The sequence below is a fragment of the Antedon bifida genome, chromosome 9, assembly GCF_963402885.1.
Source record: "Antedon bifida chromosome 9, ecAntBifi1.1, whole genome shotgun sequence".
Classification (NCBI taxonomy): Eukaryota; Metazoa; Echinodermata; class Crinoidea; order Comatulida; family Antedonidae; genus Antedon; species Antedon bifida.
In genome coordinates, this window is record NC_136234.1 from 4,172,544 (window position 1) to 4,189,873 (window position 17,330).

At 34.7% G+C, this 17,330-nt stretch overlaps 3 protein-coding genes across 3 annotated transcripts; 1 reads left to right on the forward strand and 2 right to left on the reverse strand.

The window, feature by feature from the left end:
- Positions 1-1,945: 1,945 nt before the first annotated feature.
- LOC144852705 (histone H2A) lies at positions 1,946-2,438 on the reverse strand. The gene has a single exon (XM_078710659.1). The coding sequence runs from the start codon at positions 2,415-2,417 to the stop codon at positions 2,040-2,042; it is 378 nt and encodes a 125-aa protein (XP_078566785.1). The 5' UTR covers positions 2,418-2,438; the 3' UTR covers positions 1,946-2,039.
- Positions 2,439-8,411: 5,973 nt separating this feature from the next.
- On the reverse strand, positions 8,412-9,005 carry LOC144852349 (uncharacterized). The gene has a single exon (XM_078710133.1). The coding sequence runs from the start codon at positions 9,003-9,005 to the stop codon at positions 8,412-8,414; it is 594 nt and encodes a 197-aa protein (XP_078566259.1).
- An 848-nt stretch (positions 9,006-9,853) lies between these two features.
- Positions 9,854-14,076, forward strand: LOC144851880 (cornifelin homolog). The gene is made up of 5 exons (XM_078709531.1): positions 9,854-10,004; positions 11,464-11,523; positions 11,819-11,876; positions 12,184-12,323; positions 13,059-14,076. The coding sequence occupies exons 2-5, from the start codon at positions 11,464-11,466 to the stop codon at positions 13,161-13,163; spliced, it is 363 nt and encodes a 120-aa protein (XP_078565657.1). The 5' UTR covers positions 9,854-10,004; the 3' UTR covers positions 13,164-14,076.
- Positions 14,077-17,330: the final 3,254 nt, after the last annotated feature.

A 17,330-nucleotide genomic window follows, 5' to 3' on the forward strand; every position in this document is an offset into this window, starting at 1 on the left:
TTTCTTTTTGTGTTTAAATACACATTTAAAGCATTATTTTTCATATTTTAAAGGAAATTTTTGGAGTATAATATTCTACAAAACATTGTTATTCTATATGTAATGTTTAATTTGGATTATTCCGTTTTATTAAATAGATATAAGCATTGAAACTTGTCAGTTCATGTTTTCAAAACACATTATACTTACTAATTATTAATTTTTTTAATTACAGCATTTATTTTACATCAAAAAAATATCTAATATAGAAACTTAACAATATGTAATTGAATATTTATATGGGATTTAATAAATTTAGATACATTTTACATTTAGTTTTAAGGCAGTAATGTTGATGTCTTGAACAAATTATATGAACAAATAAAAAAAGGTAATGTATGCATTCGGTATGCTGTATACAGAACATTTCTTATAACAATTATGCTTAGTTTTCACTTGTAAGTTCAGTAAATACTTTTTCATAATAGATATTCAATTATTGAGAAGTAATTGTTCTATGTGACACAGCATAATTTATAATAAGTACGTTGGGTAGGCCGATTATATTATGTCACAGTGCATTTATTTTATTTTGCATGTTGTATCACTATAGGTAGGATGTGTTACAACTCCTAGAGTCTGATTGCATAGGTTTACATTCATTTATTTTAATTTTAAAAGAACAAAATCATGATATATACCAATGAAATAACTAATAATACCAATAAATGACCAATATACCAAATGTAAATAAATGGGATTTTGAACGACATTGCAGAACAAATTACAACAGCGCTTTATTCAGTAATTTATTAATAAATGGGGGTACCCTTCTGTATTTTACTGAATAAATTTTAATTTTAAAATGTACAGTCCGAATGTACAGTACACTGAGTATTTTATACTGTACATTCATAGTTATAATTATGAAGTAAACTTCAAAATCATTTGTTGTTGAGTGGCTATAGTTTGTAAAGTTGAAGCTTCCATCATTTGTCGTGAATATATTTATTAAATTATATTATTAGTAAAAATATGTTTCGATAGTTTGTGTTTACATGTTTTTATGGAAAAATATTGTTCTTGTAATTTTGTTTCAGGATGCACCATTGATTTAAAAAAATGCAGTAGTATAGAAATTCAATTAATATTACAGGTACGACTCTAGGGCGAGTGTATGTAGTAGGCCTACTTACTAGTATAAAGCTCTGTATCAAACTGTATGTGACAAAAACATGTGATGTGCCCATATATGAGCATGATGATGTGATATCACTACCCAGTACCATATTTGAGAATATCACTACCATATTTGGGCACATCACACTTATTTTGATAGTGTAGACAGAGCGTAAGACTAATGATTCAACTAAACTACTAGCTAGGCCTCTTAATTATTTCCAATTAATATTTGAAAACAGTATCCAGCCATAATAATAAAAAAATTAACACTCCCTGCAAAAAAATATTTTGTCTACATGTTTTTCTTGAATATCAATATACTGTATATGTCATAAGTTTGACCAACAATTTAATAGAAAACAAAATGTAATTTAAAAGCATTGTTAAAAACCAAGAACTAATATTTTGTCTAATGTAAACCATAATTATATGGTTTTAAAACACTAAGCATGCACTTAATGTATACTATAGGCCTATGCATTTATCATGTCAAGTATCAGGCTATGTTTAGGCCTCAGTTCGTAGGAAATGAAAATATTGCACATTATAATTAAATGGAAGTCAATGCGTTTTTGGTTTTTTATTAACTGCAGAAGTTCAAACATGTTTTAATTTGTTTTCTACGGTAAGTTACAGAGTTAATAAAACTGCAAAATGACCTATCCTGTATTTATAGTCTAGTCTTTTAATTTTAACTATTTGTTTTGCATTTAACATAAATATATAGGCCCATGGCATATAGACAAAAACTTGTTTAAAAATGCAAAAACAAACATATACAATACAGAGACAACATAGAGTAGAGTTGCAAATCAAATTTCTTTTGTTCATTTGGTGGCTCTGAAAAGAGCCGTTTGTTTTGAATTCGCTGCGATGATTTACTTGGCCTTGGCTTGAGTCTTCTTTGGTAGAAGTACAGCCTGGATGTTTGGCAGTACACCACCCTGTGCAATGGTCACACTTCCGAGAAGTCGGTTCAACTCTTCATCATTACGGATGGCAAGTTGAAGATGACGAGGGATGATTCTGCTCTTTTTGTTGTCACGGGCAGCGTTACCAGCCAACTCCAAGATTTCAGCAGTCAAGTATTCAAGTACGGCAGCCATGTAGACTGGGGCACCAGCACCGACACGAGAAGCGTAGTTACCCTTTCGCAAAAATCGGTGAACACGACCGACTGGGAACTGAAGTCCAGCACGGCTTGATCGGCTCTTGGCCTTTCCTTTAGCTTTGCCTCCTTTACCACGTCCAGACATCTTTTATAGTTTGCGTATTTCGGTTTACTAAATCGAAAGATAATGCCAAATGTAATTTTGACCGCGACTTTATAACCTACTCATGGCTCACTGTCGGGAGGTCTTTATTGAATTGGCCAATCACAATCGTCCGCGTTAACGACGCCTTTTCATTGATTGTAGCCTCTTTGTTCCTTTTGGGCGGGAATTTAAAATCGATTTTGTCCAGTAAATAATAATTGTAATCCGATAATGTATATTACTGTACATTGATATGGTACTGTATAGTTTAAAACAATATTAAAATCATAAATGGTTTAAATTAGACAAAATATTATTTCTTGGTTAAACAAATTTTTTTTCAGGGAAGAAAATATGTCTTTGAATACAGATTGTTCATTTTTTTTATTATTATGGCTGGATACTGTTTTCAAATATTAATTGGAAATAATTAAGAGGCCTAGCTAGTAGTTTAGTTGATGTAGGGGAATTTTACAGTAGGAGTATATTATGCACTCTCGGACCGCCGTTCTAGTTGTTCAAGGAATTGAAGAAGGCTTTCTCGTGGAAATCCTTTTTGAAGAAATGTCAACATAGTAGAGTTATGTTTTTTATTTTACTACTGCATATGTCGAAATTTCTAGTTTATATTGTACATTCGAGGTTTTACAGTAGTAAAATTTTAACTATAGTTTGACAAAAAAAGTGTGATATGCCCAAATATGGCAGTGATATGCTAAAATGTGGTAGTGATATGACATCATCATGTCCATATATGGGCACATCACATTTTTTTTGTCGCATAAAGTTTGATAGTGTAGACAGAGCATAACTTTTTACTATGTCAATATTTTGGCATAGTAAAATTGAAAAAAACTTGTGCGCATGGAAATGTTTACATATTTAAAATGACATGAAACGCGTAGTAGAAAGTTGATTAGAAATTGATTTTCGCATTGACAATAAAATATAATAATAATTTAATTGATACTGACATTTTAAGTGAAAAGAGAACACATCTACAAATAATTTTTGTTAAAAATATTTATTGTTTTTACTTGAAAGAAGACAATTTAACTTTGTAATTATAGTTTTTGAATAGTAACCCTAACTCTACATAGCCCATTGCTATCACCAATCTTGTATTTAAATGTCATTGTGTCTCCCCTGTGTGTATTCTCAAATGTGTTTTCAAATCCCCATTCTGTTTGAATTTCTTCCCACAATGTTCACATTCATATAGTGTCTCTCTCCTGTGTGTATTCTCAAATGTCTTTTCAAATTCCCATTTTCTTTAAATTTCTTACCACAATGTTCACATTCATATGGTGTCTCTCCTGTGTGTATTCTCAAATGTGTTTTTAAATGCTCATTCCGGTTAAATTTCTTCCCACAATGTTCACATTCATATGGTGTCTCTCCTGTGTGTATTCTGAAATGTCTTTTCAAACTCTCAATTAGGTTAAATTTCTTCCCACAATGTTCACATTCATATGGTGTCTCTCCTGTGTGTATTCTCAAATGTGTTTTCAAATCCCCATTCTGTTTGAATTTCTTCCCACAATGTTCACATTCATATAGTGTCTCTCTCCTGTGTGTATTCTCAAATGTCTTTTCAAATTCCCATTTTCTTTAAATTTCTTACCACAATGTTCACATTCATATGGTGTCTCTCCTGTGTGTATTCTCAAATGTGTTTTTAAATGCTCATTCCGGTTAAATTTCTTCCCACAATGTTCACATTCATATGGTGTCTCTCCTGTGTGTATTCTGAAATGTCTTTTCAAACTCTCAATTAGGTTAAATTTCTTCCCACAATGTTCACATTCATATGTTCTCTCTCCTGTATGTATTCTCAAATGCTTCTTCAACTTCCCATGTTCCTTAAATTTCTTCCCACAATGTTCACATTTAAATGGTGTCTCTCCTGTGTGTATTCTCAAATGTCTTTTCAACTGCCCATTCTGGTTAAATTTCTTCCCACAATGTTCACATTCATACAGTGTCTCTCCTGTGTGTATTCTCAAATGTATTGTCAAACCCCAAATCCGATTGAATTTCTTCCCACAATATTCACATTCATATGGTGTCTCTCCAGAGTGTATTCTCAAATGTGTTTTTAAATGCTCATTCCGGTTGAATTTCTTGCCACAATGTTCACATTCATATGGTGTCTCTCCTGTGTGTATTCTCAAATGTGTTTTTAAATGCTCATTCCGGTTAAATTTCTTCCCACAATGTTCACATTCATATGGTGTCTCTCCTGTGTGTATTCTCAAATGTGTTTTTAAATGCTCATTCCGGTTAAATTTCTTCCCACAATGTTCACATTCATATGGTGTCTCTCCTGTGTGTATTCTCAAATGTGTTTTTAAATGCTCATTCCGGTTAAATTTCTTCCCACAATGTTCACATTCATATGGTGTCTCTCCTGTGTGTATTCTCAAATGTGTTTTTAAATGCTCATTCCAGTTAAATTTCTTCCCACAATATTCACATTCATATGGTGTCTCTCCTGTGTGTATTCTCAAATGTGTTTTTAAATGCTCATTCCGGTTTAATTTCTTCCCACAATGTTCACATTCATATGGTGTCTCTCCTGTGTGTATTCTCAAATGTGTTTTTAAATGCTCATTCCGGTTAAATTTCTTCCCACAATGTTCACATTCATATGGTGTCTCTCCTGTGTGTATTCTCAAATGTCTTTTTAAATGCTCATTCCGGTTAAATTTCTTCCCACAATGTTCACATACATATGGTGTCTCTCCTGTGTGTATTCTCAAATGTGTTTTTAAATGCTCATTCCGGTTAAATTTCTTCCCACAATGTTCACATTCATATGGTGTCTCTCCTGTGTGTATTCTCAAATGTGTTTTTAAATGCTCATTCCAGTTAAATTTCTTCCCACAATATTCACATTCATTATGGTGTCTCTCCTGTATGTATTCTCAAATGTCTTTTCAAACTCTCAATCCGGTTGAATTTCTTCCCACAATGTTCACATTCATATGGTGTCTCTCCTGTGTGTATTCTCAAATGCATTTTCAAATTCCCACTTGTTTTAAATTTCTTCCCACAATGTTCACATTCATATGGTGTCTCTCCTGTGTGTATTCTCAAATGTCTTTTCAAATGCCCATTTTCTTTAAATTTCATCCCACAATGTTCACATTCATATGGTGTCTCTCCTGTGTGTATTCTCAAATGTGTTTTTAAACTCCCATTTTCCTTAAATTTCTTCCCACAATGCTCACATTCAAATGGTGCCTCTCCTGTGTGTATTCTCAAATGTCTTTTCAAATTCCCATTTTCATTAAATTTCTTGCCACAATGTTCACATTCATATGGTGTCTCTCCTGTGTGTATTCTCAAATGTGTTTTTAAACTCCCAATTCGGGTGAATTTCTTCCCACAATGTTCACATTCATATGGTGTCTCTCCTGTGTGTATTCTCAAATGTGTTTTTAAACTCCCAATTCGGGTGAATTTCTTCCCACAATGTTCACATTCATATGGTGTCTCCTGTGTGTATTCTCAAATGTGTTTTTAAACTCCCAATTCGGGTGAATTTCTTCCCACAATGTTCACATTCATATGGTGTCTGAGTCTCTCCTGTGTGTATTCTCAAATGTGTTTTCAACTGTCCATTCTGGTTAAATTTCTTCCCACAATGCTCACATTTAAATGGTGCCTCTCCTGTGTGTATTCTTAAATGTCTTTTCAAATGCCCATTTTCTTTAAATTTCTTATCACAATGTTCACATTCGTATGGTGTCTCTCCTGTGTGTATTCTCAAATGTATTGTCAAACTCTAATTCCGATTGAATTTTTTCCCACAATGCTCACATTCATATGGTGTCTCTCCAGTGTGTATTCTCAAATGCATTTTCAAATTTCCACTTGTTTTAAATTTCTTCCCACAATGCTCACATTCATATGGTGTCTCTCCTGTGTGTATTCTCAAATGCATTTTCAATTTCCCACTTTGTTTAAATTTCTTCCCACAATGTTCACATTCATATGGTGTTTGACCATGTACCATAAAATCATCAAAATGGGTTACACATTTGTTGACCTCTTCTGTCTGCTGAGACTGTGTATGTATTCCTAAATGTAACTTCAACTCATTGAAATCAAATTGATCTCCACAGTGTTCACATTTATATTTCATGATGTTGGTTTAGCAACCTATAGTTACACAGTTTGATATAGTATCTCTTATTCCTAGGCCTATGCTATAGTAGTCACTACGGGACCACCAGTACTCTAGTACCAAAGAACTTTATAATAACACAAGAAATCTCCTGTTCTTCAATTTACATTCAAAACAACAGGGTTAAATAAAAGGTCAAACTGGGCGATGCCATTTCACAGCATGGAGCAGCGCCCTCTCCAAACTAGGAAGCCAATACTCACAATGGCGCTACCCATTAGCTCTATTCTATCCTACAATGCCTTTCGAAATTGTTACCCGTTTTGGACGAACAGGAGATTCTTGTGTTATAAGTTCTTTGCTAGCTAGGCCTAGTACTTATTATTTTATTAGGCATTTTAATTTAAATTAGGTGACCTAGCCTTGTGTGATACAGACCACGCGAACCTAATTTGGCAATTTCACATTTGTAAAACCATGGAGCTATAAAATGGTAAAACATATCAGTATTTTATAGGTCAAAGATAGTGTAGTAGCCAGTGAGTGTTAGTGAGAGTTCATAAAATTGTTTCTTTTTTGGTTCAAATACACCGTTTAAACGGTATCGGGACGATTCGGCACACTTAAATGTATCGGCTTTGATGCATTTTAAGCATAACATAAGCTTTTTCCCCAAACTTTATTTTCAGAGGGACTATGGGGTAGCACTACTAGGGATAAAGATGCAATAAAGCAAACATTTTGAAAACATTGTGAAAATGATCATCACTATCTTCGGTAGAGCATGGAGGTATCTATTTTTATACCTCCATGGATAGAGTATCATCTTTAGTATATAATAAGATCTTTGACATCATGTAATTCCTTTTCATGGGGGCGCTGTGTAGAATCTGTACGTCATATTTTCTCCCGTCATGACGCTTAGATCTCAAACAAAATGGTATCGATTGATATTTTTGTTTTATGATTCTTTTTTTTTATTTCATTAAATCTTTTATCATTGCCAAGAGTTACTGGGATTCCATTTTCCCAACTCGATAGTTTGCCGATAAGGGCAGTAGAAGAGATCGCATGGGTAGAGAACCGGGAATAGAGAATAAAAGGCTGTTATTAAACGTTAAATACTGGTTATTCCTAGCCTCATTTCTGTTGTCTCTGTGACCATAATAATATTATTGCACAATACCGGAACGCTCTACCCACAAACGTAAATAATACATATTCATGTTCTTCGTGTTCCTATGGACTTTTCTATTGCGTGAAAAGAAAGATACAGATTAAGGTATTTTGCGGAACCAACAACAACATCAACATGTACACAACAGAAGGCAGCCGCGGCCCGGACAATTCTGCAGACAGTGAAAAAATACGATAAAAAGTTACAAATTATACTCGACGCGACGAATAATAGAAAATATTAGTAATCTTTATTTTCTAAGTTGACGACTGAGTCTTGATGGAGCGTGGTTGGGTGCCTTCTCTTACATTTGGTGCACATGTGGCGACTGTTGCAATGTTTAGCCAAGTGACCGATAGTTAAGCAGCAGTAGCATAATCGGTGTTCTTTGATGTAGGTTAATTCCTCTGGTCTTGGCAAGTTGTCGAATGTCCTGCATTCTTCGATTCTGTGCGTACTGCAGTAAAGACAGTCTCTTTGTACTTCGACTGCAGCATAAGCTCCCTTTGGTCTATGTGGTGGTTTGCGCTGAGATACCCTTAGTCTTTAATGTTCCCAAACGTAGGATTACTAAGAACCCTGGCCTGTTTTTCTACGAATAGTACGAAGTCGTCAAATTGTACCCTGGTTTCTTGAATAAGGTCTGTTTTGGTACTCCATTTGTCTCTCATGCGGTAAGGCAGTTTCATCGTGAGAGTGCTACTTGTATATGATAACATTCTTGTAAATGATCGAGACTGGACATAGAGTTCTTACATTCGATAAGTAGTAATGAGTATCTAGACAAAGAATCTTTATCTTCTGCCTTTATCGCAGGAAAGTCCTTTAATGATGTAATATAGGCATCCGCCATTCTGAATGGATTACCGTATTTATCCATTAGCGCCTGCTTCGCTTGTCTAAAGCCTTCTATGGGATCCATAGCTAAATAGCTCTTGACCAGATTGTTCACCTCCTCACCAGTTGTGTATTGTTCTAACAGTTCATCTCTCTCGCTGCGAGCCTTGCCTTCCACCTCGTGCTCAAAGGCTCTCTTAAATCGTCCATAATCCATTGGGTTGCCGTCGAATTTTGTAAGTCCCCTTTTTGGTAGACTTGTTTGTATCAACCATTGGGATAGTACTTCTCCCTGTTTTTCAATCAAATTCTGTAGTAGTATATTATTGGTCTGTTCAACGGCTGGAGTAGGTGTAATCGGGTAAGGTGCAGAGCTTAGGTTTAGGTGTAACTGTGGTCTGATCTGTAGTTGGATTTGCGCTTGGAAACCATGGTGTTGCATTTTGTGATAATGTAGGTGGGACTGGTTCCAAGACAGGTTGTACCCCTTCGTTTTCGTCTAATGAGTCAAGGTATTGACTAACCTTATCGACCGCATCAGTACTTGGTACCTGAGGTGTATCATCAGCCGTAATAGACAATCGTTCTAGCTCTTTGTCCAAGGCATCTGAGCGGGCTTGTGCTACGGCTAATTTACCCTCTTCTTCTGTTTGTTCAAGTTCTATAGCTCTTTGTTCAAGGCATCTGAGCGGGCTTGTGCTACGGCTAATTTACCCTCTTCTTCTGTTTGTTCAAGTTCTAGCTCTTTGTCCAAGGCATCTGAGCGGGCTTGTGCTACGGCTAATTTACCCTCTTCTTCTGTTTGTTCAAGTTCTAATCTTTTCTGTAAGGTCTTGTTATTATATTGAGCTCTCGCCTTAGCAACCGCCAATTCAGCTCTTGCTTCTGCTGCTGATATCTCTAATCGGCTACTTCCAGTCGAACTCTGTGTGCTCATGGATTAAAGAATAGAATAATAAGAATATTCTTTAATCCATGGTGTGCTTGACATTGTCAAGTTTCGAAATGTTAACAGGTGTACAGGATAAGTCAGGCACATAACAACAATCACGATGCTCAGTAATAAATCTGTCTATCTTTATTCTTTTCCCTTTCTTTCTTTAATTTAACACTAAGATAACGCAGATGAAGTTTACTTACTTATCTATCCATATTCATAAAAAAACCATCAATATTTTTAATTTACACACAATTTAAGTAAAAAATAGCATCATTCAATGTATTTTCACTCCGTCATGGTTCAGTCTATACTGCTCGTTCAGTGGATTATTCTAACGTTAGCTCAATCTCATGCATATTCATTAGCCGTAATCGTGAACGCCATACGCTGGATGTGTCCCCTGGCCGCTTCTCTCTGTGTTGAACTAGCTGCCAACATTTAAACCACGCACGGAGATCGTTAATCGCCTTTCATTTAAAGAATCCGAATTATCTAAACAAAGTAAGTTCTTGCTTTAATTCATCATTTTGAAATCAAAACCATTTTAGATATTTTGCATTTAATGAACTCATAGTTTTGTTTGCGTAATCGAAAAGTTTAGTTTAGGATTGTCAATCGTCCCAGGTATTGGATGAGTGTGAAGGTTAAAGATGTATTGTCCCCCTGAAAAAAATAATTCTTTTTTTGTGTTGAATATTCCATTTTAATGTAACATAATAGTTATTAACTTCGACGAAAAATTGGATCGAAAAAAAAATGTATTTACTTGAAAAAATGTAATTCAAGGCAAAAAATGGTCAAATTGGCTGCCAGCCAATGGATTTTTGGTTGAATTTAACCATTTATTTCGTCATTTTACAAGTGAAAACATTATTTTTGGGGCTTTTTTTCCGATTCACTTTATTAAAACTACAAATAACATATTCAAAGTCTGATTTAATTAATCTTCATTTTTCATGTTTTTGGGGGACAATACATCTTTAACAAGTTGAAAAAAAGTGCAAATTAAATGCACACATACGATCGTATTACCACACGCAGAGTGCAACAAATACGGATATATATAAATAAAAGGATGTAGAGAGGATGAAATGCATAAGATTATACATAAATTATCGTTTTGCTATATAATTCATATCCTACCGAAGTCATATGGGTATCTTTGTTGACATGATGATCTCCCAGTTTAAGACACCTTATTATAAACAATGTAGAAAAATAAGATTTATTCATTGTTTTGCATCTTGAATTCATTGATGTGTCCAGTTTGTCAAGATGAGCCGCAAATATTGTCTTTCTGTCGATATTAATGAATGATGAAATATGGTCTTAATATGGTCAAAATCGTTGGTTTTTTCGTAGAATTGCTGTTTTTGGTCTAGTCTTAAAATAAATACCAAGCCCTCAATTATGAGTTTCCTCAATTGTAACCAAGCCTTTTTAGAGCGAATTTGTTGTAAACAAATTCCTTATGTGTAAAATATTCAAAACGAGATAGATGATAATGATGATCATGATCTCTCTCTTTCAAACACCACTTTTATTCAAATTCATATTATCTCGTCATTACATAAAATCATATTATTTAACACATTGTTAATTCTAAATGTCGTTACAATTCATCAGTAACATTTTTACATTTATGAATTCCGTATTACCTCCTAGTTTCATTGATTTTCTTATATTTTTCTATACACTTGACAATGATCATCATTATCATCTATCTCGTTTTAAAATATTTTACACATAAAGAATTTGTGAGTTTTTCATTTTCATTTGTTTGTTTTCATTTAACAACCCGGATTATACAAAGTATTTATATACAAGATAAAACGAAATAAAAAACATAATAGATCAGTACTAGGTTAGAAATACTCAGGTTAATAATTTTCAGTTTGTGTTTATGTTAAATGTTTATTCTAATAATAATAATCATAAATTGTTTGTTTATATATTTCAGATGAATACCACCACTGTTATTACTCACCAACCAGTCGCTCCAGCCCCAGTAGTGGTAAAGGTACGTTCACAGTGGACGCGGAACTGGCCAAGCACATGCTTGAAGTCCGCGGGCGATTACGTAACACTAAGATAACGCAGATGAAGATAATTGGTATAGGCATGCGCAGTATGTTACGGTCTGCTGCTTCTGCATAAAAAATCTACGAAATTATGTGCGCCGGTGATTGGTTGAATTACTGTATTGTAATTGATTGTAGTGTTTTGCGTTTTGGAGAAGTTGACCCCCTTTTTGGGGCTCTCTCAAAGATGTAGGCCGACAGCAACACCCTAATTATTGTCTAATTTAATTTCAGATCACTGAACGTGATTGGAGCACTAGTCTCTGTGGCTGTTTTGACGACATGGCTTCTTGTAATTTATTTGTTACACAGGTTTATTTTATAATAAAATAATTATGAAACAATAGTACAGAGGCTGTTTTCTATCCACACAATGTAGGCCTATTCCCATTTAAACATACAGAGGTAGATGCAGGGGCTTGCACTTTGGACCACTAAAATAAAATTATGGACTAGGCTTGTTGATATCTATTTTTGGCAGACTATGAATATAATATGTTCTTGTTAAATTCCTGTATCTGCCGCTGTAACTGCTAGTCAGTGAAGAATTAAACAGGACATTAAAATGTAATTTTTAATTTATGTAAATTATTATTTAGGCATGTATGGTATGGCCTGTGCGCCATGTTTCGCCTGCAAAGTGTCCAGTAAAGCCGGTGAAAACTGCTGCGCACCATGTTGTGTTCCAGGCGCCATGATAGCCATCCGGATGAAGGTCCGAACTCGTCTTCATATCCGGGTATGTTGTGTACAAACATAGATAATTTCAACTGATAATAATAAACTAATTGAATAAACTTAATTGATTAATTAATAACAAATTCCTAGAAACACTTAAACAAAGGAATATTTTAATAATACTGTAGTACAGTAGTAGTACCTCTGTAGTGACCTTTTTGACAAGCCACGCCCAATTCCAGACCTACCAACCCCTGAATTATAAAAATTCTGGAGATTTTAAAAAAAATCGGGAGATTTCAAGATTAAACAACAACAACAACAATGCAAAATACTAAAAAACCAACTAATATTTGCTGCCCTCTATCTGTTCGCTTTTGCCTGTTCCAGACACAAGTAGTAAACTTTATATTTTGTTAAAGATGTATTGTCCCCCAAAAACATGAAAAATGAAGATTAATTAAATCAGACTTTGAATAGGTTATTTTGTAGTTTTATTAAAGTGAATCACTTCCGTAGAAAAAAAAAACGGAAAAAAATAATGTTTTCACTTATAAAATAACATGATAAATGGTTAAATTCAACCAAAAATCCTTTGACAATTTTTTGCTTTAAATTCCATTTTTTTTTTCAGGTAAATACATTTTTTTTCGATGCAAATTTTGGTCGAAGTCAATAACTATTATGTGACATTAAAATGGCATATTCAACAAAAATACTTTAAAAAATAATTTTTCAGGGGGACAATACATCTTTAAACTTATTGTCGCACTTTAGTACTTTCTTGTTTCCGCAGGGTTCGTTGTGCAGCGATTGCATAATAGATTCGTGTTGTGGCCCGTGCTCAGCTTGCCAGTTATCGCGTGAAATTGATAACTCGTGCAACGGTCACCTGATGTAGATCGGCGGAGACAACCAACTGGCACCAAGTTCAATTAATATTTAATTCAAAGACATTTTTTAAACAAACTTATTTTGATATGTATTTTGATATATATTGGTACTCTTGCCATCATATATAGGCTTCTAGTGACCGATTTTTTAATGTTTTTTAGATTTCTTAATCTTGATATTCGTTAAGTCATTAACTTCCAATGACTGGCTTTAATCAATATAATTATAAAAGCGTTGTTTAATACGCAGGGTATGTTCTTTGTATTTATGTCAACATTTAATATTTAGATTCGTATTACACTAAAATATTATATCTGTTTAGTACCAAATTCATAGTAACTCTAATGTCGGGATACCATTGCAAATTTAGCTTTAAACTTTCAGGAAATCTAGATATTCAAAGGACAATTAATCAATTTAAACGAACTACAATATACTGATGTTCCAACGGCATCCTTGGTATAATACTGTATATATGTTTTCTGGTATTTCAAATGCGTTTTTAATGTTTACAAATTTGTTTGGAATTTAAAAATCAGATCAGACAATCTGTTTTTGGGAGAGTTGCCGTTTTTCAGACAGTCCGGAATTGAATCTATGACACAGCCTGATTTTGAATAAAAACATTCCGTATAATACATTGATTAATTAATGACATGGAACTTTCAATACACAGACATTGACACATTATATATACAGTATTATGACATTCCTGCAGTTGTCTTGAAAAAAAAATTCCAACTACTACTATTCGGAATAAAAAAATCCTCTTGTTTCGCAATCCATATTCCTATTCTGCTCTATTTGTAAGCTGACTTACATTTGGCGGTAAATTTACACAATGAGGGCATTGGCTGTGAAATAAGAGAATTGTAGTCATGGTGTGTTAGTTAGTTGTAGTGATTATGTAGTGAACTGTTATGGTATTGTTTGTACATTTGTAGTTGAGATATTCTACAATGCATGCAGTAGTCTTTTTAAAAAAATCACATAGGCCTAAAGGTCTTTGATTATTCGGACTTATTTTTGTGAAAGCATTTGTTTGTATTATTGATGACCAAAAAGATAGTGTAACTGATGAAAGTAAAATAACATATATTACCTTATATAATTTGAATAAACAACAAGGGGCAAGTGGATATAATATGGTAACATCAAATAAATACCCCTAGATATTAAAAATACAATACAATTAATATCGAGGAGTGATAAAATACAGTAATTGTATCAAAATGCTTGGTAAATTGTAGATCATGTCAATGAATTCTACTACAACTAGAAATGTGTTATACAATACTGTGCATGTATACATGCATGTGACGTTTATTCGTGGGAGGCGTTCGAATAAATACGGTAATTCTTCATGACACACACTGAAATCAACTCGACTGAACAGCGTTACGAAATCTATTATAGGCTACGAACAAATTAAATAAATACAATGCATTGTTTACAAACAATTTAAAATAACTCTTTAATTTATAACTGCAAAATTAGTTAACATTAGGCCTAATATAAACATTGTTTATGCATGATTCTAATAACTTTCCCAACGCCAGTCAACTTTTCTCCCATGCCAGTCATCCTAAGAAGTCTGTCTTGCGCAAGTTTCTGCAACACTCAAGGGGTGATTATGAACACCTTAACTATCTACTTCATCTCGCTCCATGCTGTGCATTTATGCAGAGCGATGACGTGAACTCATCCTGGGATGGCTTCTTAGATATTGTGGACGCCGCAGTAAGAGATAGTATCCCTAGTATCTCTCGTAAAGCACGTAAGCATTCCAGTCCTTGGATCTCCATTGACATTAAAAAATTAATCCAAAAGAAAAACAAACTGTTTCGTAGAGCTCGTTCGAACAATTTACCTGAATCATGGGACAAATATAAAATTCAGGCCCGTAGTCAGGGGGGTTTTTTATTATTCAACAATAATAAAATGCCCTGCAACTCTGTAACTACTTTATGACTAAGCCTATCAAGTTCCGGGTCCGGATGGATATTGTATACGATGAAATGGAACTCAATTTTAATTTAGTGGCAGAAACAACATTTAGTATGAAATTAAGGCTGTTGCCCGGGCCACAAGGGAAACACCCCTGGGTCCGCCCCTGGCTATAATAAGCATTGAATTTGCCTTCTCACCCAAATTGTGCTTTTTTGGGGGGGAGGGGGGGGGGGGGGGGGGCTTGTAACTTGAACGCAAAACAAAATACCGAGTGAATGATCAAACAATCGGCGGTGGTTCCGCACACAGAGCACGCGCATCTAATTAACATACGGCGGCAACAAATGTTATCGTGAGGAGGAGGAAAAAAGTACGATCGTTTTGTTCAATCGTAGCATGCTGCATGAGAGTGTTTTTCCGGCCAATTAGAGGTGCCATTTATCATGAATGTTATGTACGAGAGTACCATTTCCGGCCATCAAGGGGTGTCACTAAATTCGCCTCAGACCCCACCCGCGGCGCAGTGACCCAAATACTTATTGTCCGAACCCAAACCCCCCCCCCCCCCCCCCCCCCTTGACAGATCCTGGCTACGGCCCTGAAATTATACGAAACAAAGTCAAATATCTTAGTTAAGAAGTCATACGGTCAGTATGTAAATGATTTATTCTGTTCTAACGATAATAAAAAACGATTCTGGCCCTTAATTGTTAAAGCTAACAGGTCCACTACTAGTAAATCTACCTTATTTACGGCATGTGATGGTAGAAAACTTAAATCACCTGCTGATATTTCAAACGGGTTTAACAACTATTTTACCTCTGTTTTTAACCAGCCTGGTCATTTACCTGTTAGTGCGCTTCCTTGTCCTTTTTCAGTTCTACTGATTTCCCCCCACTTGAACGTAGATATATTACACCCAACGATCTTTTTAAAGTTATTAACTCCTTTTCAGCCACTAAGTCCCCTGGGCGAGATAACTTATCCCCTATATAGGTTTCTGCAAGCGATATCTTCTGTAATTGCCTACCCTCTCTGCTCCTTTTTTAAATGTTCTATAAGTATAGGGCAGATACCAATGACTGGAAGCATTCCGTTATCGTCCCTGTTCTAAAATCTGGTAATCCGTCTTCCTTTACTAATTATAGGCCCATAGCATTAACTTCACTAATTTGCAAATCTATGGAAAAAATTGTCTCTAATTCCCTAAATCTCCACTTAACTAAGCTTTGCCTGATGTCACCTAACCAACATGATTTTATTAAACGAAAATCATGGTGTTACCCAGCTTACTAATGTTGTTCACCACTGGAACAAACTTCTGGATCAACGACAACCTCCAGTTATTGATGCTATTTTTCTAGATATGTCTAAAGCGTTTGATAAACTTCCCCACCACCTCCGCCTCCTTAATAAATTGTCATCTCAATACAATATCCAATTTGGAAATGGATATGTTCGTTCCTTACAAATAGATTTCAATCTGTTCAGTTTGAAGGTACGTGCTCTTAGAGCCTGCCCGTTACATCTGGTGTCCCCCAGGGAAGTGTACTAGGCCCTTTACTGTTCAACATTATGTTAATGAATTGCCGCTATTGTTAAAATCTCATTGTGTTCTCTTTGCTGATGATGCCTTGATTTACCAATACCAATAAATTCTGCATGCGATGCAGTGGCATTACAAGATGATCTTGATCACCTTAATATACATGGGCTGATAATAACCAAATGATTTTTAATGCCAGCAAAACTAAAGTTATGCATGTCACCCGAAAACGGGTATTTAATGAAAATATGTATTTTATGAATGGTCTTTAAATTAGATGCAACACGTGAGCATAAGTATCTTGGTGTTTTTCTTGACTGTCATGGAATACTCATGTAGATTACGTTGTTTCAAAAGCTAACAGACTTGCTGGTTTAATCTTCAGAGTTGCAGGAGGAGGTGCCCATCCTGTTGTTTTAAATTGCCTTTATAAATCTTTAATTTTACCAATAATTGACCAATAATTGAATATGGGCTGCCTGCGTGGATGTCCTAAACACAAAAAAATGCTAATAAACTATACGTATTCAGAGGTCTGCCACTAGACGGATTCTCAAGGTTAAAATGGGCGAAATACCATACACTGATCGACTTAGACGGCTTGGTCTGTTAACTTTGAACTCTTGGCGTGATTACATGCTGATTTCTTTTGTTGTTAAATGTCTAGTATAATATAAC